The sequence below is a fragment of the Poecilia reticulata genome, chromosome 14 (genome assembly GCF_904066995.2).
Source record: "Poecilia reticulata chromosome 14, P_reticulata-male-v2, whole genome shotgun sequence".
NCBI classification, from domain to species: domain Eukaryota; kingdom Metazoa; phylum Chordata; class Actinopteri; order Cyprinodontiformes; family Poeciliidae; genus Poecilia; species Poecilia reticulata.
The window spans coordinates 4,451,735-4,478,110 of NC_088843.1; the positions used below are offsets into that span (position 1 = coordinate 4,451,735).

At 38.0% G+C, this 26,376-nt stretch overlaps 2 protein-coding genes across 2 annotated transcripts; both read left to right on the plus strand.

Annotated features, from left to right (window-relative positions):
• The first annotated feature begins 3,213 nt into the window (after positions 1-3,213).
• ubtd2 (ubiquitin domain containing 2) lies at positions 3,214-19,255 on the plus strand. Its single transcript, XM_008427478.3, has 3 exons — positions 3,214-3,642; positions 8,354-8,590; positions 17,945-19,255. The coding sequence occupies exons 1-3, from the start codon at positions 3,573-3,575 to the stop codon at positions 18,454-18,456; spliced, it is 819 nt and encodes a 272-aa protein (XP_008425700.1). The 5' UTR covers positions 3,214-3,572; the 3' UTR covers positions 18,457-19,255.
• Positions 19,256-22,530: 3,275 nt separating this feature from the next.
• il12bb (interleukin 12B, b) lies at positions 22,531-25,820 on the plus strand. Its single transcript, XM_008427477.2, has 9 exons — positions 22,531-22,676; positions 23,152-23,245; positions 23,339-23,440; positions 23,649-23,831; positions 24,500-24,605; positions 24,750-24,919; positions 25,057-25,217; positions 25,300-25,421; positions 25,545-25,820. The coding sequence occupies exons 2-9, from the start codon at positions 23,152-23,154 to the stop codon at positions 25,576-25,578; spliced, it is 972 nt and encodes a 323-aa protein (XP_008425699.1). The 5' UTR covers positions 22,531-22,676; the 3' UTR covers positions 25,579-25,820.
• Positions 25,821-26,376: the final 556 nt, after the last annotated feature.

Here is a 26,376-nt window from a genome sequence, read left to right on the forward strand (position 1 = left end):
ACAAAGATGCTGTTGAATGTCCTTTGGAAAGCTGCAACAGAAGCAGCAAGCTTTTTGATTAATCCTAACTATAACGTTGTCCATCGAGTCCTGTAGTTTATTGCAGTTGCTGGGTTTTATACCACAGTTTGTTAAGCCAAGTTCACAAATGTTTAAAATGGCTGAAGTTCAGGGTCATTTCAAAAAGCTGAATGCTGGCCTGCTTTATTGGTTCCAAAACAGGCTTTGTTTCGAACCATTGACACCAAGATGTAACCGCATTTTAACTGTCTGACCCAAGTCAACCCAACTCAAATGAATATAAACTGGTTAGGAACAACCAAGGAACCACCAAGACATCAAAATGAGCTAAGAGGGTACAGATAAAGCCTTGATCATGTTCTAAAATTTGCAGCCACCCCATATCAACAATCCATAATGTCCTACACAGAAACATTTTGTATTGACAAAAATATATTTGGAGTCAAGGAGAGGCTGTGGCAATTGTCAAGCAATATCTGTCTATTAGATAAAGTCACAAGACGTCAATGTGGTTCTCACTCGTCACATTTTTCCATGCTTTTTATGTAAACAGTAATAACATAATAGTAACATTTCACTTATATTATTAGGGTCTTAAGTCTTTATACAACCTGCTCATATTGTAATATCTAAACAGTGACATACCACTGAAACTTCCAGCTAATCTTTCAGGGTTTGTTTTAAAAGGAAGTGGAAGCCGAACCACTCAATTTCTGAGAAGCAACACACCTAGGAAAAATAACATTGTAAAACTACTCTGTACAGGAGTTATTCAGTCTGCGCAAAAAAAAAAGGAATATTTTATGCTGAAAGCAATACAAAAGATCCAGTTAAATCTGCTGCTCTGACCTTGATAAAAGAATAAGGCATGAGCTCACATGGCGTCACTGACAACATGCAGCAATTCTCTTTTGGGGGTTCCAAGAATCCTCTGTCCTGCACAAACGTCTTTCTTCAGTTCCCAGCAATGGGAAATAATTGTAATTCCAGACAGCATTGTTGTAAAATTACCCTTCCTATCCTGTTGCTGTTCTGTGTGTGTGTTTGTGTGTAGCTTAACAACTGTGTGCCTCCAAGTATATGTGTGTGTGCGTCCTGGCGTGTCAAATTACTTCCAAGTCACTTTAAGACTGTCCTAAAGATAGTCCCCAGAGAGGAGTTTGTCCATCCGGTGTAAAGAGAAGAGAGTTGTTTAACTACGAGGACTGAATTAATTTTTTTAATATATGCATCAAAAAAGAAGTAAAAAATTTTTAACACTGCAGCATAAGATGCTCACAACATGACAAGCAAAATAAAATGTAAAGGTGAATAAATATAAGGAGAGGAGACATCAATAAATTTCAAAATTAAGCATTTTGGCTGGCATACAAAACATGGGGGAAGATGGTGGTTAGGACTACACAATATATTACACATTTATTGTCATCACAATGTCATTATGTGTAAAATTAATTTTGTGTAGAGTACAGTAGCTGCTTGTGTTGAACTGTAAATTTGAACTTTTGCCTCCTGGGAGGAATTTTGTTGTGTTTTGTTGTAGAATAAACAGGTACAAGAAATCCTTTGTGCCAAACTCCATCAAACTGAACACATTATTGCAAATCACAAACTAGTTTTCTTTTTAAATTATTCTAATAACTGTTTATGATGTTATCATGAGAGGCATATTGTAAAATAAATTTTCATTTTTATGGACGATGAAGTTTTTACCATATATTATCTTGCCACCATATTTGAAGAACGATAAACTTGCATTTTTCATACTAATGTAATATTTTGCCAGCAACAGATGCTGACACCAGGCACAAATGACATTGTATGAAATGCTAAAGGTCACAGAGTGTGAAGCACAAAAAGGATAAAGAAGAAAATTTGGACATATCACACCAGATCTTGTTTCTATATTAACCAATATTCTAATCATTACTTTTTCTAGCATCCTGCAACCCTGATGAAGATGAGAGTGTATTTCTGTGGGATTATTTTCTTCAGTAAAACAAAAAGGAAAGCTGGTTGAAGATGAGCTAAATACCTGGAAATCCTGGAGGAAAGCCTCTTACAGGTTCCAAAAGACTTGAGATTCACATTCCAGTAGGGCGATAACCCAAAACATATAACACAAACTTCAATAACATCTTTTTGATCAAAGCTAATTTAAGTTAGGATGGCTCAAAGTCCAGAAATAAATCCAAATGACACACTGAAGTTTACAGACACAGGCATCAAGTCTAACTGAACTTATTTCTCAAAGAAAACGGGCAGAAAATGATCTAGATGTGCAAACCAGTCAGGACAAACTATAAAGACCTAGCCAGTGTTTATATGTTGGACCCATATGAATAGGAAATCTGCTGCATGGTGGTGCTGTATTAATTGCATTGAACATTAATGTCTTCCTAACCCAAAATCAAACCAAATTTATTTGAGACACAATAATATAATTATCTTCATGGACCAAAAAAAATGTCCAATTAAGGACTGGGTTTGCAAATTAGCCTGTGCCTGTAACACATACATACAAACAACAATTGCTTTGTTTTTAACATGTAACATTGTTTACTGTTCTATCCTTGATGAAGTAAACTTGAATTGAATTTAATCGGATTGATGCAGAAAAACTTTGGGTAAAAAAGAGGGACCTAAATGGGGCCTAGATGTGTTGTGCAATTTAAAAAGATTTTCTCCATGTCTCGTTTTACTTCCACTTAACAAATATGCACAAATTTGTGTTAAGCACATGAAATCCCATTAAAATGCATTGAAGTTTGTACTCGGAGCCAAAGCAGTGTAAAAAAAAAAAAAACCCACAGCAATTCTTTCACATTTATTTAGAGTAAACATATGAATGGCGGAAACTCCACTAATGTCGTCCTATCCCAAAATAAAACCAAATTTATTTGAAGTGCAAAAACAGAATTAACTTTACGGACCAGAATAGTGTTTAATATTTGCTTAGTATCACCACAGAGACCCAGAATGAAGCAGAGCCAGTCCCATTTGTTAATGTGAAACTGAGCCACTGCAGTATAACAGCAGGAGGGCTCCCTTGACATTCAAGAACACAAGGGTAAGTATTTTGGCATGTCCTCATCAGGACAGCAAACAGCTTCTCACAAAACATGACAGCAGATGTGTCAAAATGCATAATCTTCACCATCACCAGAGCAAACACTTGGTGCCCTAAAGAAGACCGCTTTTTTTCTCTCTCTCTCTTAAAGTGCACTTCTCCTTTGTTGAGTCTCCTCCTGCTTCTCTTTATTTTTTCCTCCTTCATTCCTCTCCCAGTCACCTTGTAACCATGTGAACCCTCTTTTCTTTACTTCTGGGATGAAGCACAAGAGGAGGACTGCGCAGTTGCTGAGAGATAGAAAGAGGGAAGAAGGGAAGGGAGGACAGAATAGGAGATAGTGAGGAAAGAGAAGACAGGAAGGGGGGAAGCTTAGAAAACAGCAAAGAGAGAGACTGAGAGGAGGGGGGTTGGTGGATGTAGCTCAAGCTGTGGGCCGGGGGGTGAGCTACCTAACCCGGGCTGCTCCGCCGAAACATCCATGGGTGGCTGTGTCGGGAGCCACCACGACTCTTCGGGCAGCCTAAACGAGAACTCGGACGGCACTGGAGGTAACTTAGCGGGGTCTTATGGTTTAGTAAGCGGAAGGTTTGGCTGTTTGATGGGCTTCCCCCTGCAGGCTTTCTGCATGCTGTCCTGGCTGGAGGTCTCCTTCCCTGCCATTATAATATCCGGAGCCAGACCGGAGCCTCAGACGGGCTCGGTGTCTCCGTCCACGCAGCGGGATTTAAACCGAGGAGAAGGCACTCTGCCAGCTTCTTTACTCTGCAAACTAAACCCTGTTCAGCACCCTGCGATGTCTCCCTTTGTTCTTTGCTGTTGACTGAGCTAGCCGGCTAAAACGGAGCTAGTTAGCTTGCTAGCTGCTGTATATACAACAAATATGGGTCACAGTAATCGGGGGCATGCAGAGAAGCCCTCTGAAGTGGTTCAGTGTGATTTAAATTGGGCACCAACTCAAGCTCCCATTAGCTAGATTTAGGGAAACTCTTTTGCCTTTTTTTTTAAGAGCAAATGAATAATGGTTTGAACTTTAAAGTAAAGAGAATGAAGGAGGTGTCCACAACGTATTGCAACAGTTTATTATTAAAGAGAGTGTTTGTTTTTAGCACCATACACATCTGTCGTAGTGAGTGCAGTACTCCATGCACAGTGATGAATAAGTAGTAACCACTAAAGCATGACCGAAGCTGACTTTAGGTTGGAGGTTGATGTAGTAACGAGTTCAGTGAAGCTGTGGGAAGTTTGTGGGATAGTTTCCTGGTTTGCTGTATGAGAGGAGGGGATCCACAGCCAGCCTTTGAGCTATTTTAATTACAGACTGGGACACCGATCTGGGAAAAGAGGGGGAGGAGGCTGAGCACTTAGAGATGCACAGATAAAGCTTGATTTCCTTCCTGTATGTCTTCCTCTTTGCTTCTGCATCTCTATTAACAGCTGCTAGGCTTCTCTTTGCTTAGCTAAATGTGACATCTTCAACTTCTGCTTTGTACTTGACACCTTCAGAACTGGCGGCAGAGAGCATATGTGCCATGAGCTGTGAAAGCTTATTCACACCCTTCCACTTTTTTATTTTCTGAAGTTACAAAGATAAACTTCATTGCATTTTGAGTATATGTGGCAGACGAACACAAAGTTCTTTTGCAACCTCCAGCTCCATCCATCTTCCCATTTTGCTCCCCTGAAGAAAAGCATCTTCACAGCATAATGCAGCCAACACCATGTTTCATAGTGAGGCTTGGTTATGATGTACGACCTAGCCCGTTTGTTGTGTTTCTTTGGTATTTATCAGACTGTTTCTATTATTTTCCATTCACTCCACCAGTTTGCACTAATTTGTTTTGGTCTGTCACATAAAACTCCAATAAAATACATCCAGGTTTTTGGTTGTATTGTGACAAAAGGTGTGCAAATGCCATTCCGGGACTGAACAATTTGCTCTAAGCAAATAGGACATCTTTGTCATTTGTTATAAAGCTAGTGAAAAACAACCAAGTCAAATAGGATTCGAAGATACATTTCTGAGATACAGTCATAAAACTGAACTGGAAAGTGGGCTAATACAAAAGCACTGATTGTGCTTTGCTTCAAATCCAAAAATGCCTCCCCCAAAACTCCATGAAGCTCCCTTGTTTAATTTTAGTTGATACCTAATTGTGCCCCTCCTGATGCTGTTACTATAGAAATAAAACCATGGAGTATATTTGAGGACGTTGCAGATTGTTTTTTCCCATTAGAGCTATTCCAAACCATTTGAAAAAGTGGTGTCTGACATTACAACAACAAAAAGTTAAATAATGTACACTATTGCAGTTGTGTTCTTGTTAGTGATTAATCCACTTTTTATTCACTCTTTTATTAATATTTCCATTACTGGAGGTCCAACTGGCCAAATATATTATTATTATTTCCTATCAAAGCTTCAAATGCATGGAAAACAACATATTTTACTTTGCTGAATATTGTATCAAAGCAGTGCGACTCTCATATTGCAGACACTGATACAGCACTGATGAATGGTATTCCATATATTGTGCAGCTCTATGATCTATCATATCAGTTTTGGTATATAGCATTTTAAATTATAGAATGCCGTTCACTCAGTATTCATATTTAAGTCCCCTTTGATAACCCGTACTGCCATTTCATACACACACGTTTCCATTTTGTAAAATAACCCAGACGACTCAAACTCCAGTCCTTCATTTTCAGTGTCCTGCAACTTTTATATGTGTCTCTGCTTCAGCTCAACTGGATCAAATAATGAGGCCATTAGCAGGACTCTGTGGAACATGGTTGCTTGCTGAGGAAGTAATTGAGACATTTGATTCAGGTGTGTTGGACCAGAACACATTAAGATGTAGCAAGAAGCCAACCTTTGAGGACTGGAGATTGAGCCAGTAATCAGTTCCATATCCGTCTACTTAAAACAGGCTTTGTACGTGTATTGTCTTTGTAAGTGTGATATGATTAGTGCAAATTGTCCAAAGAGTTAGGTTTTATATTTTTTGCAGTTTTGGATGTTTTGTACCAACCATGTGCTGATACTATCTGATGTGGTTGTATAACCAGTTACTGTGGTTTGATTAGGTCATGTTTCATAATAGTCAACATCCCCAGTTGGGATCAGAGCCAAATTGAATGAATATAGAGTGTAATAGCAGAATTTCAGATAAGAATATACTGTTAAACTAGACTATACAAGACTGTTGATTATTTTATGACAATTTATCTTCGTAATTCCGAAAGTACTTAACTGAAATATGCTGCTCAAAAAAATAAAGGGAACACTTCAGTGTTCACTTAAATGTTAAAATGTTCCCTTTATTTTTTGAGCAGTGTAAAAGAAAAAAAACTTACAACACCAAGGTTTCAGTGGCACAAAGTGATAATGTGTAGAATTGAACTGGTTACACACATCTGATAAAGGTGTAAATTGACTCAAAGGCAACATGTTGTGCTGTTTTGACTCATGAACTGAAAGTGAGCCACCAAATGAAATTCTCCTTTGGGCTCTGTCGGGTAGAAGGAAGTCCCAGAATTATTTAACTTCATCAAAGTAACTCAAACAGCTGCATAAAGAATATTTTGTTATCCAACTGCTTTCCTTTCTAAAACCATATCCAGTTTTGTGGATGATGCATGTAAGTTAAACTATTAATTCTGCAGAACCTTTAGTAGCTGAACGTAAAGGGTCAGGCAGTTTGAGGCCTTGTTTACTATGAGCAGTCTGAAGTTGAACGTGTTATTTGATCAGAGTACATGTGTACCAGCAGTAGGTGGAACTCAACACCTTGATCCTCTTCTCTTTTCTGTTGTATACTTGGATGCACACGCGCACGCACACACACACACACACACACACACACACACACACACACACACACACACACGCACTGTCCTGTACCTGTGTCGTGTTTGGTGGTGATCCAGATGGTGTTATTCATCAGCCATTCTGCTGCAGATGGAGCTCTGTTTGCGGCAATTATCCTAACATTTTAACTGGGTTTGGAACGTATCGTTCTTAGCTTCTGGCTGCATGCTCCACATCACTAATGGTGTATAACGTGTTCAATCGGTCTGCAACGCTCAGCTGAGTACCGGAGCAAAAGAGAAAAGCGATTCGTTATTTTCCAGTGCCGTGATAAAAACGTATCAGGGTTTTTTTTTTTCTCTTAAATGTTTCAACTCATCAAATTATTTTTAATATCAGACAAGAGAACCTGAGTAAATGCAAAATTAAGTTTTAAAATGAGGATTATATTTATTACAATGATGGGCGAAACTTGTACAGACCAATTTATAAAAAGATAATCACTTTCTTTTCAAATCACTTGAAAAGAACTTGACAAAAAAAAAAACGGGGCAGATTGCAGACAAAGTCATTGATTTCTGGAAAAGATGACAAAACGATTTCTTGGGCTTAACGACAGCGAGACCCATTACACACAATTAGTGAGACCTTCCCAGAAACAACGAGCCCACAAAACATACTTTTATCAGTTTACAAACGCAGCTGCATCAGTGCAGCACTAATGGGCTTCCGTTAGGTCTGTCTTGCTGCAAAAAAAGGATCTATGAGGGAGTTGCAAAGCTAAAACTACCAAGAAAAAAAAACAGTCAAGGTCCGTCTCACATTTGCCAAAAAACATTTTTTATGATTCCTAAATCTTTAGACTGATGAGAAACAAGGTGAATTTTGTGAAAATGCATCTTGTTCTGGCATAAAACTATCAAAGCTTTTCAGGAAAAATAATGCTTCACTGTATGAAAGGGATTGTGACTATAACCTCAGGAAGACAAATCCACGTCTGAAAGGCTCAAAACAATTACACAACGGTTATAGAGAAGGGTTGGACATTTAGTGCATTAATCATTTATTGTGATAAACTTTTTGCAAAAATTTTGATTTATTGTTGTCACAATGAATTTCAACTAATGATGTTTAAAATCCCCCAAGATCCATTTGTATCATTGGGATTGATAATTTTTACAAATTTTCCATAGTTTTTTCATTGAGAGCATCAATAAATATCAGTAAATTTGAAAATATGATTAAATGCAGTTACTGTGATACAAAATACTACACTATGTGGCTGGAGGCTTATTACACATTTTTAAGAGCAGTATTTGTGACCATTCAGTCACCTAAAGTTACCTAAAAGAAGTAATAAATAGTTCCTCTCCTCCTCCTACCTTCTGTCCGTCTGGTTTTCTGATCTCTCTTCCTGTCTAATCCCTCTCTCGTCTCCTTGCCTTCAGTGGCTCTAGGCCGTAACCAGCCCCTGAAGAGAGAGCGACCTAAATGGAAAAGTGACTACCCGATGACAGAGGGCCAGCTGCGCAGCAAAAGAGATGAGTTCTGGGATACGGCGCCAGCATTCGAGGGCCGGAAGGAGATCTGGGATGCGCTGCGAGCTGCGGCCAGTGCCTTTGAGAGTAATGACCACCTACTGGCTCAGGCCATCCTTGACGGGGCCAGCATCACACTGCCACACGGTAAAACACTTTCTGCATGCTAAAATATTATGACCACACAGTTTTTAGAAAAGACGATTGACATCCTTAAAAAGGAGAGTAGTTAAGAGGCTGTATGCAAACATAGACGTGCTATTGCTGGAAAGTTGAGTGAAAGGAAAAAGTGATAGAAAAAGCAGTGGGAATAACTACAACCTTAAGGGGAAGGTTGTTAGTTAGGCCTCGTTTTGCATGAATTACTGCTTTAATTATTGAGGCCACATGCTGAACAAAGCATGGAAATATGTTACAGGACGTTGCATATTACTGATGAAGTACCACAAGTATTGAAAATCCTTTAATTTAGTCTTATGTAATGTCCTATCTTTCTATTCAACAGAATGTTGGGTTTATATTACCTGTGAGAAATAAAATTCAAAATTAAATGAATTAAACACTTATAAATACTTAATCTGTTAACAGGAATTTCTCATTTTTAACTTACTTACTGTTATAACTTTTCAGTGATATTGTATTTGATCAAACCTTAGTCTGACATAGTAACTTCATTTCAACATTAAAGTAGTTCTGAAAAGCTTTGACATGACTTTCTTCAGCCAGCCAGACAACAGTCGCCGCTGGGTTATGCTGCAACCATAAATAGGTTGTATGTCAAAACAGAGAACCTATGTGAGCAGCACAGCTTCCAAAGGAAGTGTGTTTTAGTTTCAGGTTTCATCTGATGAAGTACCACAAACAGGAAGTATATGTCGCCACGTATTGTTAGTTAATTTCTGCTTTGGTGAGCTGCTTTTGCACAGCTCTTTTTGCATCATTATGACTTATTGGTTTTTTTTATGCTTGTTTTTTAACAGAGCAGTTTACACATGTAAATTATTCAGTACTTTAAATTAGTTTAAATCCTCCAAATGAATCTTGGGGAACACATTTTCAGAGTGTATGCGCTACAGAGTGAATCAATAAATAAGAAATGAAAATAGCTGTTTTTAGCCTCATGTGAATGGAATTAAATTTATTAAAAAGACCAGCTGCTATCAATATACATTCTCATTTGACATGAAAACTGCGACAAACGTTTTTTTGTTGTTGTTAAAGCATACAGTATCAACGTCCTGTTATTTTCTGTGTAGAGCCCTCAATGGGGCTCTTTTCTTGTTAGATTTATGACTGTCATATTTAATGTTTGCACTGTAAAATCCTGTGTTAATTTTAATACAGGAACTTGTAGTTCTTTTCCCCCCACCTTGATAATAATTATACCATCTGTTTCAGTAAGATTTGCATAGGAACCCAGGAAAACCTTAGCAAATACGTAATGCAGGTCTCCATAAACTGAAAAAAATGTGTTTGGTGTATCTAATTGGAATGGGAAGCGATAAACCGAGTGGGAAATTCCACAGAGCAGAGTGGAATTCAGTTTAATTACTAACCAATTCCCAACTAAGGGCTGTGTGATAAAGTGGGGGTAATATATTAACTTTGCTTCTGGTAACAAGGTGCAATTCAATTTAGTTTATTGCAGTTTAATTCAATTTTATTATAATTCAATTATAAAGCTCAGTGTTGACTCTATATTACAAAAACTCTTGAATTAGTTTCAAGTTCTATTCTTCCTGTAGATTGGTGAAAATAGAAACGTATACAAGATGAGGTGGCCAGGAATCTGCTGTGTGGAAGAAAACCCAGTTAATGACATCAGCATTTAATGTATTCATATATAGAGAGTGAGGGGATTAGAGGCAGCAGAGTGGAAAGGTGCCGAGTTCATATTGAACATCCTCAAGCAGTTTAATATTATTGCAGCAGAGCTGGAGTAATTGCTAAAGGTCACCTTAGACAGTCCCAACTATAAGATTTTAACCATTTCTATGCTAAATCAGACATTATTGCTAAAAGTAAAGAAGTTATTGAACATGCATGCTCAATTTCATTCATTATATGCAAGGAGCCGGTTGCTGTACTTTTAAATTTAGTTGTAAATGTTACAAATAAATTTTGCACATTTTGAAGACTGGAGAAATGAAACTTGCTTTAGATACGAGTTAGAAAACATATCCAACCTAAAAATATTTTTCAGGATCTCAGTAATTTAGAGGCCAAAATATGGCATTTAGTGTAAGTAAACAAAATGTTATCTCCAAAAATTGCTCTTGTACTTGTTCACTTTTCCACATGTTGTGTATGAAAACCTTAATCCAAACTGTATAAAATTAATCTCTTTCCTCAATGTGGAAAAAAAAGTTTTCAAATTTATTATAAATAACGGAACAAGACGACCACTTTGTCGATCCACCTTTGGCACTAATAACCGTGTCAAATCTTTTTGAATAATGCCACCAGCTGAGCTCACCTATCTTTAGACAGTTTGGCCCATTCCTCTTTGCAGTTCTTCTCCAGCTTCATCTGGTTGGATGGGATTCGTCTGTGCAGATGTTTTCAGATGTCTACAGACGTTTCCAATCTGATTCAAGTCTGGACTCTGGCTTGGCCACTCCAGAACCTTCACAGAGGTTCTGAAGCCTCTCCTTCCAGGTCTTAGCCTGGTCATGGTCCTGCTGAAAAAATTCAGCAAAGCATCACCATAGCATTACCCTGCCACCACCATGCTTCATGGATGGTATTGGCCTGATGATGTTTTCTCCAAACATGCCGCCTGGCATCTTTTTTTTTCTCCTCATTTCTACCTGCCGTACTTGGAGGGCGAACAAGCTAACTGCTTTACAACAGCACTATTCAGGAAGTGCAACCTCAAAGGATGAAAGCATAAAACTCAAAGCATAAACATCAAAACATAATCATATTTGTTATATAGCCCTTTTGGTCCGAGGTGCCGTTCAGTTTGTGTAAGTCACTCATCTTGGATCATGCTTCCTCCTTTACGTTTGACCCACTGAAGAAGGCCACGTTGAAGTTTCACTTCAATTTTCAGGTTTTTATACCTAAGTACTTCAACTTCCGCCTGGAAATTTATCAAATCCCTAACAATAAATTTGGCTCTGGTTTAGCTCTTTGCGTGTGCGTCACTCCCCATTAATCCTTATGCATATCATCTAATGAGTCATGTTTCCTCAGCTGGGGATAGACATGTTTTTTTTCTTTCCTTGGTAAGATCCCGTTTCTGTTGTGGGCATCGAATGTTGTAATGTTTTCCATGGTATCCTGCGATGGGTTTCACAAATCTTGTTTCATTGTGACTAACTGTGAAGGTGTCTGACTGACAGAGAGAGACAAAAAAAAAAAACAAATTCTTATAATGTCAAAAATATAAATTGCTATTTTTTTTCTTATTTTATTTTATTGGTTTGGTGTAAATTTGGGTAACTAAATGAGTGGAGTTACTTTTTTATATTTTGTCCTCATTAGCTTGCCAGAAAGCAATACACTGCCTGACATATGAAACACCTTCGCCTAAATGGAATGAGACTTCATATTAGATACGTGTAATGTTTTTTTTTGTTTGTTTTTTTGTAAATGCAGTGCTTTCTTACTCTGTTCCTCTTGGTAGTTTGGGAGGCCAGATCAGATCCTGCTGGGCTGCAGCTGTGAATTCCCCACACTTGACATCACTGTTTCACTCAATCCACCACGCAAATCAGGAAACACTTCTGTCTTTACAAGCTCTTCACCCCTTTACTGTTGTATTTAACTAGAAGTCATAGGAGATGACTGAAAACTGAGCTGTGTAATTTCTTTTTTCAATGCTATTTTTAGCCTTTCGCACCAAATAAATCAGCATTTGGTTCTGACCTTGCTTAACTAGATATTTTCAGTCTTTTTTTATGTGCTCCTCTGCAAGAAGGAAAAGAGATATTGATCTGAAACTGATTTTCTTTAATTGCAATAATAAAATAATTGAAAAAAGAACTGTAAAACATTTACACACCAGCATAGCTTTTCATTTCATCTGCTTATAATACTCAACCATTAAACGCGTGAAATGAATAGCAGCTGTTATAAAAACATTCTCAAATGCATTCTCTTTTTTACAGTTCCTTCTTTTGCCTAAACTTGTTACTGCCTACAGTCATGTGGGATGGCATAAATATGACTTTTCAAAAAATAAGGAAGGTGCAAAGCTTTTATTTTAAGCATTATACTTGTGCAGTACAGTTGCATGTAAAGGTATTCCTGTTTTTTTATTTGTTCACAAACACAGACTTATTTCGATTTTACATAACAGACCAACACAGGTAAATGATGTGACTTTTTTAAATTTCTTATTCAGCTCATTGAGATTGGATGAATAGCTCCAACAAATATCAATATGATATATTCTGTATTGGATCCACCACTTGTCTGCTGGATATTTTATAACTTCTTTTCAACATTTGCTTCCTTTTGGCCACATTTCTCTAAAGGCAGAAGTGTAGGCTGCACTTTCACACCTGATCTTTGAGCCTTTGTAGCTCCCCCAGAGTTTCAAACCATTGACAATCAGCACTCGCTATCAATATATTCCTTCACTTTTTAATTCCTTGTTGCAGCGAGTATGCAGTGAGTAATGGTTACCAGTTTTTGGACGTTCCTCCAACATGTCCACAACATTTTATGCTGTGCAAGCTAAACAATCCTCTTATGTTTAGCACACATTTCTGTTGGTTCTTTACTGCTTCTCTGATTTGTTCTCAACTTTCCCAGTCTGCCATTTTGTTTGGTCCAGATTTTTTTTCTCGGGGCACGAGTGTATAAAAATAGATTCCATACCATCTATATTTGTACTTTGTTCAAAAATACAGAATATTTGTTAGTTTTTTTTCCCTTGCAGTTTCCAATTATTTCCTACTTTGTTTTGGTCTACTTTCTGTTTCGTCTGTAAAGCTACGCTAATTATCAGGTAAAGCAGCCCCGTGTGTTCTATCTATATGTGCATGAGTCTCCGCTCCACCTGTATGCACACACCTTCCGCGCACTTCGCCGCCATTCTCTCTGAACCAGCCACTAGGCAGCATCTCCGGGTGGAGAAGGGCTGTCCTATTCCAGGCATTGCGCCATTTATTTAAGGATGTTTATTGATCCCCTGAAGAACGATAGGAAGTGAAAATGTTGCGCAACACAAATAATCACCCGGGAGAAACACGGTGTGCTTGATAGTAAAAGATAATTTAACAAAGCTTCAAGGCAGATAATTTGCCTCTAGGAATTTTAATTATCGAGGTACTCAAATCATTTTAGGAATAGTTACAACCCTAAAGATGCCGTACGAAAGTCCAAGTTCTTAGATCAAATATCACTAGTGCTGAAAAAATAATCCACAGAATACCTTCTTTTGACGCTGACTGAGTGGTCAGAAAACTCGAGGTTTTTTTTTTTTTCTTACATCTTAATCTGTTTTTGATTTGTAGTCCAGCTTACTTCCCCAGCCACTGGATGCGTTTCCAGCCTTTTCACAGAAAGTGATGTTGGTAAAAAGTAGCAGATGTTGCACTGAGCAAAACGGACAGCAGGCTACATGCTTTCACAAATGGTTTCTGTCTGTCTGTTATCTGTTTGTCATCCAGTTTCTACTAAAAACCGGATGACAAAAGTCTTCAGTCTGGAACACTGGTTTCAAACAGCCCTTATTAGGACAATTTTGTACAAAGACTTCATAATTAATTTTATTTGTTATTGGATATGTAAAATATCTTCCAAGTTAAATGTTTTTTTTTAGAATTTAAAGTGTATTGTTAGTTGATAATGTGTTCTTGCATTTTTATGCCATTACCATTATATTAATTGAAAATGGTCTCAAAACAACATTATGGCTTATCAGAATAATTTCTGTGACAATTTTTTGTCCAAATAAATTGTGTTTCTGTGTTTCTGTGACAAGCCCAGCTGTGTGTACTTACTTGTATAACTAAGTAAGCATGACTTTCAGAATATCATTTATTCAGCTTCAAATTATTTTTTTTGTATCTGATTTCATGTGAAGTGCAGTTGGGAATCGTAAGGAATTTCTTAGAAATGATTCATGAATGTCACTTTTGTTCTTAACAGAGGAAGTTATTTTTACTTAGTCCAGCAAAGTGACTCATCATATATTGCAGTAGAGTTTTAGTACAAACCTGTGTGACACAGCCTGGCATTTATTCCCATTGTGGTTGGAACCACATGAAATTTCATCTTTTTTTGTTGACACCGCAGTCGTTTCCAAATGAGTCGATCTGGGTCAACGCGATGACATCGATACGCTGCCAAACACTTCGTGGTGAGAGAGAACCATCACCTGTGGGCATGACCAGAGAACCGGAGCGTTTCCACGTTTTATCAACTCTTCAAATGGCTACTTCTTTATTTTTTATTTATTTTGGCAAGCCACTTTGCGTGAACGTGTCTTCTTGAACAATGTAATCAAATAAACAAACACTGATTGAGGGAAGTTAAGTTTCTGTGTCACTGCAGCTTCATGCACGCCACAATGGTAAACATCTGATGCTGCACAGGTTGAAAGAGTTCTGTCTGCAGTGGAAAATAACACAGATTAGCGCCGTGCCAAGTAAAACTTTACTATGCAATGGAAACATGTTGTGTGCCTGAGGATTATTTAGCTTTACGAGCTAAGAAGATTTCAACTGCTTCTGCGCAGAACGAATAGAGTGACATTTGCCTACAGTGTTTTCCAGGTCTCGTTAGTATGGAGAAAATGAATTATGGAGAGCATGTGTTTCCAAAATGTTTTCTCTGTTGCATTTCCAGAAGGATAAAACTCTGATTATATTTCGAACGGTGGAAACAATGTTTTCAACTAAACCGTCTCCAGCTCTATTTTGATGCTGTTGCTGTCTCACCACCAATTTACTGCTGAAAAAAAGCTTTTATCAGGGTCTGATGGTGGGCTTATAATGAGAGCCATGCTTAAAGCTCCAGAGTTGCCTCAATAAAAGGTGAAATAAAAACACCTTCAGCATTTAGTAACAAGTTGAAGCTCTATGTTTGCAAAACACTTAGCCTTTTAGTGTTTTGCAGGTTCCTTGTCTCCATCTTTCCATCCACTCTGATTAGGTTCACTATTCCCACTGAAGAACACCATCCCCACAGAATGATGCTACCTCTACCATGTAGTGCAATGGGGTTGGTGTGTCCACAGCAATTTTTTTATTTTATTTTTTATGTCACACATATTGTTGCATGTTTGCCAAATGTTTTCATTTTTTATTCTCATTTAACCAGAAAACCTTCTGCCACATGTTTACTGTGTCTGCTACATGGTTTGTGACAAACTACAAGCAGGACTTCTTCTTCTTATCCTTCTTCCATAAAAACCAGACGTGGGGAAAGTGTCGGCTTCTTCTCCTCTTTGTTCTCGCTCAATTTTTGTCGTTCATCAACTTTTCGATGGTTTGTTTTAATTCTGTTTATCAAAAATAAAATACCTGAAAAACAATATTGGTACCAAAGCATGAATATAACTTCAGTAATTTGTTATAATAGTTTGGCAGCAACAGGAAGGATCAAATTAGATAGGTTATCTTTCTTGTTTTAAGTGTTTGTGTGTTGTCATTGGATACTTGAATGAAGCTTAATCTCTGTCAGAATATCTGCTGGAAATCTTTTCTAAAACTGTTGTGCAAAACATGGGTGCAGATTTTGTGTCACAGTCTGGAAATTTTGAATGCAGAAACGTTTTACAACGTCTTCAAATAATCCAAGTGTGTTTACGGTGCTGAATCACGGCGCTGATGTTAATAGCAGCCAGTTTCCCGGTGCGTTCTGGTTACAGACGAGCTCCGGCTGTTGGCCACGTCATCACTCAGTCGAGCTCTTTTTCTGCCCCTCACTCCTACACGGAGCTGGTCAAACATTTCCCTGGTCCTGGTCTTACTCTGACGCCTCCTCTCTGACTGCATCTGCACCACCGAGAGCAGAGTCCTGTGGTCTTGTCTGCTCGGTTTCAGTTACCACAGAACTCACCTTCTTTCTCGTTGGACTTTCTAAGTCATAAAACATGAGCTGTGGAGTGACCTTTTCGAAACGTAGCTCATGAAAGGTGGGCTTCTTGCAATTCAGGGGATTTTTTTTTTATTTCACATATTAATATCTAATATAAGAAGACATATTAATTTATAATATTTATATCTAATCTTTTCAGATCTTCTTGGAAAATTGGACAAGAAGGATGTGGTTGTTTGGATGTGATATTTAACTTTATTAACTTGAAATTGGAAAGGTATGGAAGAAAAAGACTGTGGTCAGAACCAAAATACAATGACTACGTTACGTCAGTGTATTGTGTAGTTGAACCCAAATGCCTGAAATCCCCCTGAGGATCGCTGGGGGTCTCCCATTTGAATAATCAGTTCTCCACACGTTTTTCTTATTGTCCCTGGTGACTTAAAACTTGACACATCACATCCAACACATGACCTTTTCCTGCTCTTACTTTCTGCTCCTTCCTTTCAGTCTTGGTTTTCTATTGAGCTCGACTCTCATTTCCCCATTTTATTGTACGACAATGGGAATTGTACGTTTTGTTAAATGGAAAAATGATTCAAATATGTTACTTTTCGTTTTTGCCATAATGAAAGCATTTGAAAGAATACCAACAGAATAAATGCGGCAAAATGTAGTTGATCACAGACGAAGCGAGCCGCATATCATTCTTCCATCAAAACAGCCACACCTGTTACTTCAGGAATCAAATAATCGTAAAACTTAAGAGGCCAACCCATTCAGTTTAACAGCTTCATACTGGAAGCTCCCCATTTCTATTTACCCATGGATGATAAAAAAAAATTCATCATGCAGTTAATGTTTGTATTGTTGTTGTGATCCGAGTTACTGTAAGTTGTGATGAGGACTTATCACTTCCAGGACACATAACACTTGGATGTGGTTATAAAAATGGTAAATTATTACCCCAGAAGGTATTAATATCCTGTACACCATTTATTGTTGAAAGTGTATAAATAGTTGGGAAAGGTGCTGCAGAAGTTGCACTGCAACAACACAAAAGCTTTCCAAGTAATTTTGGTTTAGTTTCTAGAGCAAATATCTTGACACACTTTAAATATGACAAAACTTTGCAGAAGATATAGAAGCTTATTTTATGTAAATAATTCCTTAATATTAATGAAAAAGTACTTATTCCATTGGCAGTTTATTTCACTTTTTTCCCATGTTATGAGTTAATTTATCTGCCAATGAAATAAGTACTTTTTCACCAATATTAAGGAATCATTTACATAAATTAAGCCTCTATGTCTTGCTTAAAAGTTACTGTTATGTTAGTTTTTTCTTATTTTAGGTGTGCTAAAATATTTGCTCTAGAAAATAGACCAAAATTACAGGTAAGATTTTGTGTTTTTGCAGTGTGATGCTTGTGCAAAGATGGCAAATTGGGAAAAAAAAAACAAACCTGAATATAAAGTTTTGTTTTTCTTGTTTCCGCTCCAGGCGCTCTGACCGAATGCTACGATGAGCTGGGAAATCGCTACCAGCTGCCGGTGTACTGCCTCTCTCCTCCTGTCAACATGATCGAAGAGCGCTCCGACGAGCCCGACGGGTCGGATCCGGACTCCCTGACGGCAGACCCGTCCACAGGCAGCGCCAGCGACCCCATCCCGGGAGGCGAGTGCCAGCTCCGGCTGCGGCTCTCCACGGGCCGCGATCTGCGGCTGGCGGTCCGCTCCACAGACACTGTGGGCATGATGAAGCGGCGCTTGCAGAATCAGGAGGGCGTGCCCGCCGCCACACAGCGCTGGTTTTTCTCAGGGAGGCCGCTGACAGACAGGCTGCGCTTGGACCAACTCAACATTTCCAGGGACTACGTAGTTCAGGTGATCCTAAGCCAGCGGCCTCCACCGGAGCCTGTAACGCCACCCGGACACACAGCAGAGGCCTCTGGACCCGCGGCGGTGGAAGGAGTGTCTGCTCCGCCTCAAGAGCCAACGCCGGTGGAGAACTAATCGAAGCCAGGCCCTGCTAGTGTAAACCAATGAGGACGACAAGAGACACAGCCGAGTTAAAGGCGACTCTTCGCGTCTTCTGTGCTCTTTGATTGTTTTCGCTGAGAAGGGCTACGTTAAGGCGGAGGAGCATAAAGACATCGGAGAAAAAAAAAACTCCTTATTTTGGTTTTACACGTTGAAATTTTGACCTTTTTTGAAGTCTTTTTAACTGTTCCTATGGAAACCAAACTACGAAAAGAGATGGTTAAGGGGTTTGCTTAGCAGCTGAGAGGCCTGAAGGTCTATGTCCAAGTTCTGCTCAAGGGTCGATGAAATAAACTCCTGTTTTTCAGGCTACAGTATTAAAACCTTTTTCCAAACTTTTCTCCAGTTCAGACAGCTAAGATAAAACGAGACAATTCAGCAATCAAAAGTTTTTAAAGCATTTTAGCAAATAATGGGGATTACATCAAATCATGTTAGTCAGGGTAAATGAGACGCTTAACAACTGTGGCAAAAGTTTAGAATTGTACGTTTGCTCAGAGATTTTGTCTTTTTATATTGTGAAGAGCTAGCAGCCCGGATTTCTGGCTGCGGCTGCTGCTGGACTCCATACTTCATTCATTCACCGAACAATCAAATTAATCATTTAGGAAACCGTAAGTCGTTTCATCTTTGGCTGTATGTGTGTGTATGTGTGTGTGTGTGTAAGGCGGCTTACACGCCCAGGCCCAAAACCATACTCATTCACAGGGAAAAAGATGGACTTCAGAAACACAGCTGCATATTTTGAATAAAAATAGAATCTTTTTAATTATTTTTTGTCCAGTGTTTATATTTTTTCATTTTTCACTAACTTCTTATGCTTTATGGAAGTTGTGATGCTGTCAATTTACATTACACAGTTTGCATCAGGGAGAAATAATCTACATAGCATCTAGAATATAAAGAACATATCTGATGTGATGCCGAAATATGAGGCTTTAATTATTTCAACTTGTTTTCTAAATGTGATGTAGAAAATAAATTACATTAATTTTACTTTCCTTGCAAAGGAAGGTTTTAGTCAAGGTGGGTGAAGTTACAGTAAGTGACAAATACTAATCGACACTGGCCCAAAATCTTTAGGTCTCTCCTTGAAAGATGAATTATAATACATGATAAATTTGTCAGAAATTCAAGGATAAATTTAAATCAACAAAAAAAATGACTTCATGAGCAAAAACATAAACTTGTTTTAGCCCAGATAGTGGCGAGAGTTAATTATGTCAGAAAGTCTGCATCTCTTGAAGGACAACTTTTGTGAGGTACAAGAGGTGAATATTGCAGGAAGTTGGACGCTGACCGACTCCTACCAGAGAAGACTGAACATCATCATTAAATCAGAAGGTGCTCCAATAAAGTTTTAATTTAGTTTGTTAGTTTTATTTAAAATCTATTGTACGTCATACAAGTTTCCTCAAACAGTTTTTTCCATACAGTGATAACTGTGGGCAGGAAATATATGCTGCAGTGGTCAGTATCACAGCTGTTCGGAAGAAGCCTCTGACTGACTCTGCTGTTGTCTGACAGTTTAATGAAGAGGAAGCTCAGGCTTGTCTGTAATGTTCCAGAGAAGAACTAGCCTTCTTTGTCATTTTGTTCATCTTTTTAAAGCCACTGGTTATGATGCTGCCACCATAATAAATAATTACATTTTATTTCAGGGGATTTCCTCAGTCTGACCTCCAGTGGACTCCTGACCTACAATTTGGGATCTACTGTATTAAGCAATAGTAAATAAAATGTTATTTTCTCCTTATTTTTCCAATTTTCTTAAAATTTTAGTTTCATTTACTTACTTTTTCCTGTGAGAACATGAATATATTCCTTCTAAAATCTCACTGATCCAGAGATGTTATAGAGGAAGATATATACGGTTCTACTTACACATAAACGTCCACTTATTGTTGGCATTATCATAATAGATTTGGTCTTTTGATAAATGTTTGAGTTTCATGATACTTTCACCACCATGCTTGACAGTTGTTAAAATATTTGACTTGTATAAACACACTTCTTGCATATTTTCGCCAAAGAGCTCAATTTTGACTTTGTCTTGAGATTTTCTTTGTTCATTTGGAGCAGACCGATGTTGAGCTTGAAGGTGTCGATGTAACGGGGGTTATTTTTAGTCATCGGCCTCTCGGCTGATGTTGAACGAGAACTTGCTTCACTGTGGACAATAACTGGTGTTATTGAGGCGACAGGTTGGGTCAGATGTTTCCCATTTGGGCAGATTTTGGTGTTCCAACAAAAACTGACCTCCTCTACAGATATCAACAGTGTTTGGATAGATAAAGCTGGTCAACATTAATCAAATCAATCAATCAAATTTTATTTGTATAGCACATTTCAGCAGCAAGGCATTTCAAAGTGCTTTATATAATTAAAATAAAAACAGCATGTGACAGTGAATAAACAGAAAGACAAAGAGAATTTTTTTTAAAGAAAAAGAAAATAAAAAAAAGGTTAAAAAAAGATAAAAACATTAAAACCCACACCCCCGACTTCAGTTAAACGTCTCACACCTCAGAGTTTTAGTTAAGACGCCATTTAACAAGAATTCATGTTAAATGAATCCTTGTTAAATCTTAGCTAAAACCTCAGAGTTTTAGTTAATATGTCATTTAACAAGGATTCTCACACCCCTAGATATAGATTCGTTTAACTGGGATGTTTTCCGGGGGGGCTTTACATAGACAGTGTGAAAGAGAAATAAAAAGAAGTTAATAACTAGATGAAAGGTAAAGATAAAAACATTAAAAACATCAAAGACATCAAAACCTGCACTCTAAACCTAATTTAGCCATAAGCAACTCTAAACAGGTGGGTTTTAAGTTGAGATTTAAAGGCCCTCAGGATTAAACGGCTGCCACGACTCAGACCTGTTGCATATTTGTGGACTCCATTAATTTTGGCGTACATAGAGGTCAAATATCCATCCAGATTTCACAAAAAGCATTTGGTAGACATTAAAACATAAAAAATAATTATTATTGAGAGAGTATGTTATGGCTGCATGCAAAGGATTACACTCTGTCTAGGTTAGAGGCAGATGATGGCAGACAATAATGAATGCAGTGTTCAAACTCGTCCAACTAAAAATTGAAAGCAGAATTGGGACATTTTTTGGAGGGAGTACGAAACAAAAGGCACAAGTTTGCTTTGGGGAAAGATTTGCTTTTGTCCACAAAGAGAAAGGACACCTCTCTTCCTTCAGCAGAGGGAATATATCAAAGCTTCCCTTTTTCGTTTTGTTTTCTCTTATATTAGAAACTGCACTGATGAGTCAAAGGGAAAAGGTTTTGGCAATTCTTTTCAGAGGGATAAATTAAGAGAAAGTGAGAGTTAGAAATGATATAGTTTCAAACCACTTCCCTCCTACTACAGTCATCTGTCACCTTTTTGTTCAGAGGCTGATGAGATTTTAAAAGAAACTTCTGCAGCTAAGTCGAAGGTTTATTTATAAGAAGTGGTCTCATTACAGAAACTCTCACTAAATGTTAGGGGTCATATTGCAGGATGAACAGCGATGAAGAAACGACCCTTTTTATACATTAACATAAACTTGTTCTTTACATTCATCAATTCTTCTTTCCAAATCAAATCCAGGGGTTTCTCGTGATTTTTTCCAGCTAAAATGACATTTTGGAGCATTGTTTTCTTCCAAAGAAGTATTGGTTGTGTTTCAGTGTCATCAATTAAACAGCTGCATGTCTCCAGTTCCCTTTCCACGCGGTTGTCATTTGGTTGCGCTCACTTCCCCTGATATGGTCAGTGCGGCTACTCAATAATCAAACATGCAGTTTTTATGTGGAACATGAACAGGTCTTTTGTTTTAAAAGATGTGACGTCTTCCGCATGACGGTGACTTAACTGAGCTCACAACTGTCACCAGTCACACGGCAAAATGTCAAAAGTGAGACATTTGCTACTGATTAACAAAACACAAACAAACACGTGGATCTGCTTTTTGATCGACTGAATGAAGACGTGGAAACCCATCCCCTGCACACACAAACAAATGCACACACACACATACACACACACACGCAAATGCACACACACACAAATGCACACACACTCAGGGGTTTTTTTAGCCTGGTGCATAAATACTCCAGGAGCATACTGAGTGTAGACAGACAAGACACAGCCTTCCTCTGATCTGCTTTCAAGTTCAACATTTTTGGATCAAGGTAAACTACATTCATTATGTATTTATCTTAATTTGCTCTGTTATTTGACTGTATAGCATACTGCTGAATTTATTCAAAAATCAGTTGAAGGAACAAAGGTTTGCTTAAATTTAACCTAAATTTTTCATCACATAAAAAGTGTTTAATATGTATTGTTCGGTCAATATTCTCCTCAATATTCTCATTTCCAATATTTGTAAGTACTCTAATGCTGGGATTTTTAAACCCGCTGGTCCTCAGTCTGAAATCATCAGGTGAAAATATGTGTTGGATGAAAAGAAAGAAAATAAAAGTTGCATTTATGCTTTTTATTAAAGCTTAGATTTTTCTGTCCCCTCTAGATGTGATGATTTTTTCTTTGTAATTTATAAATACATTCTATTCGTAGCTACTAAACTATGAAATATTTCTGACCTAGTTTAATAACCTCACATACCTCAAAACAGCTTTTCATGTTTTTAATGTTTCCTTACAGATGCAGTTGTTGCTCCTGTTGGTTCTAAGTGCCAGCCTTTGCTTTGCCAACTCCAGCATCCACCAGCCCAGGATCCAGACTCTAATGGACAATGGTTTTTATCTCTTTTCTTTTTGGCTCGTCTCTTTTTAGCCACCCTCATGTTAAATATTAACTCATCTCTTATTTCTTTTTATGATCTCCCCAGCTGTGGTGGTACAGGTGCCACATGCTCATGGCAGCATAGTGGAAGTTTCCCTGACCTGTGGAGACTCTTATCAGGACGATGAAGTGTTTTGGAAGAAAAATGGTAAAAAAAAAATAAATAAATTGTTTGATATTTATTGCAGCTCATATCATATTTGTAGAACACCTTCACTAAGGGCTAATTCAGAGCGTAATCTTAAACAATAAAAGACACCTGATATCTTGTTGTTGTAGTAGAAGTTAACAAAGACATAGGAAGTTTACAAACCTGAGAGGAACATGACTGAGACTCTAACTTCTGGATTTCTCAGGGGAGGAAATGACGCCAGCTCTGCAGGGAAACCAGATCACCGTTTTGGTGAAAGAGATGAAAGCAGGAAACTACTCCTGTCACCTCAGCTCTAGTGGAGAATACCTGAACCACACGCTGATCCTGGTCCAGCTGGATCCAGACAACAGGACTGTCATCCTGGAGGAGAAATCCCCCGGACAAGGTGAGAGGAGAAAGGGATGACTGAGAGGGAATCACAGGTTATGGGATCCAAGAAAGATAAAAAAAATAATAGGATGGATGTCGCTGCTCTGCTAAAATAAGAATAATGGAGAGAAAGGGGTCACTGGATGGGGAGAACTGAAATAAAATTTTTTGATAAATTATTAGGTAATGTAGAGATTCTTTTAAAATGGCTTTGATCATCACAGAGTTTTATTATTGGACTATAACTTTGTAAAAAACTCAGTTTTCAAATAACCATGTCACCTACTAAGAAAAAAATAATCTCTTAACACAGAAACTGGGTGTGCCGCCTTTAGCAGAAACAACAGATAATCTGTGAAAAGATCAATCTGCATCTCCTCCATGAGAAAATGGAAAGAATGAAGGAAAAGGGGAAAAAATAGCATTTAATTTTGGCGCTGATATTAGGTAACAATGACCAATTAAAGAATACACATTTATTTTAAATATAGCATATAGGAACACCTAAAGCTAAACATTAGCTGGTTATTATACTGTTATTCATGGTGTTATTCTTAACACCATGCTTTGCAAAAAGAGGATCTTGAGTTTAAATCTGGGCTGGGGCTTTTCTGTGTTGTTCTCATCTTCCTGCTTAGAAAAGCAGCAGGTTAAGTCCATTATTTTGTATTATTTTTCCTGCAGGTCACATCTATTGCTCAGCACAGAATTACAAAGGCTCTTTCCACTGCACCTGGAAGAAAACGCATCACAGATCCCACGCTGCTGTGCTCCTGGTTAAGGCGCACCGGTAAGGACCGAAGTCTCTCTTCATTAGTCTCCCACTAATTTAAATAACTAGCACTTTAAATAAACTTGGTGCAATTCTTTCATAAAGGGGCTATTGTCCATTACCTGTTTTAGATAATAATTTATCCATTTGTCTTGAATCCAGTAACACGGATGAGATTTCCTGTGTGCTGGATGCTGATGGGTCAGGGGTTCAGTGCCAGGATGTCGACTGCCCTTACAAAGAGGAAACACACCAAATCCAGTTCACCGTTTACATGCACAGCTACTCTCGTCTGGAGGCCTACACAAAGTCATTCTACCTGAGAGAGATTGGTAGGTTCTCTTACAGAAATATCAGGGTTTGATGTTATGTGTTTTGCATTTAGTGATTACATATGTGATGTCTTTCTGATTTCTCATTCAGAGATTTACTTACTTTTCTTGACTTCATGTCTTCATATTGTATCCAGTGAGGCCAGAAAACCTCCCCAACCTGCACATAAGTTGTGGCCAGGTGTTCAGCTGGGATTACCCGGACACCTGGGAAAAGCCCCGCACCTACTTCAGCCTCCACTTCCAGGTCAAGGTCGTCCAGAACGGACAATCCTGCCACACCGAAAAGATCCTACTGGTAACTGAAATGCAAATGTCAATTTAGGATTCCAGTTTGGTCAAATCACTTTATGTTTAAACTGTGGTGTCAATTATTTCAGGAGCCTAAAATCACTGAAGAAACCAAGTTTGAAGTCAATATCAAATCCAAGAAGTATGTTTTCTGTGTGAGAGCTCAGGACAAATTTACCCAGGGACCGTGGAGCCCCTGGAGTGAGTACACGTAAGTGATTCACTCGACCTTCTTAAAATATAAAGAAATGTTATTGAAACTATTTTTAGTCCTAAAATAAACGGACTTTTCAGCCACTTGTTTTAATCATAATTATCGTTTCTTTTTCTCCAGAGTGAACAAAAACATCATGAACTGCCATTCCTAAAACGAAGCAAGTTGGGAAAATGTGACAACTACTTTAAAACCAGATTTTCAGTTTTTTAAGTCCTGCTAAAAGTGAATGAATGTATACATGTACAGTATTTATTCCTTTTTATTTAAGTTACTTTTATAAGTTTAGTGGGTGAAAACCTTTGTGAATTACTAAATTGAATATCGTTTCTTTTTTAAAACCAATTTTCCAAAATGTTTTTCTTTTATATTTCATAATAAAATCCAGCATCTCTATTTCTTGTGTGTACCTTAAGTTAATGATCTTCTTAAAAATACTCTAATATTATCTACAAATGGAAAACATTCAAAGCAACAACAGCCAACATGTGCATAGCTGGCAGAGCAAGTTCACTCAAACTTCTTCTGTACAGATAATATGAAAGTGCAACCAGAAAGGCACTGCACAAATTTAACTTAAACGAGAGGTGTGCAAGAAAGGAACTCTTTGAGGAAAACATAAAGACCAGATTAATATTTGCAAAGTGAACAAAGAACTTCTGGAAAAACATTCTTTAAACAAATAAGACCAAGGCTGAATTATTTGGAGACCAGAACAAGATTGGCAGAAAACAAATGCAACAGAAACACCACAGCAAACATAAAGTCAAAACTACAATGAGGTGTAGCTCGCCCCATATTTATATGTTACAATATCCCAGTCAAAGACCAGATAGAGAATCTGCTGCATGACTCTACATATGCAAAACTGAAACATTATGCAAACTGTAGAACATGGAGGTGGAGGTGTGATGGTTTGTTGGTCATTTGCTGCAGCAGGACCTGGTCAGCT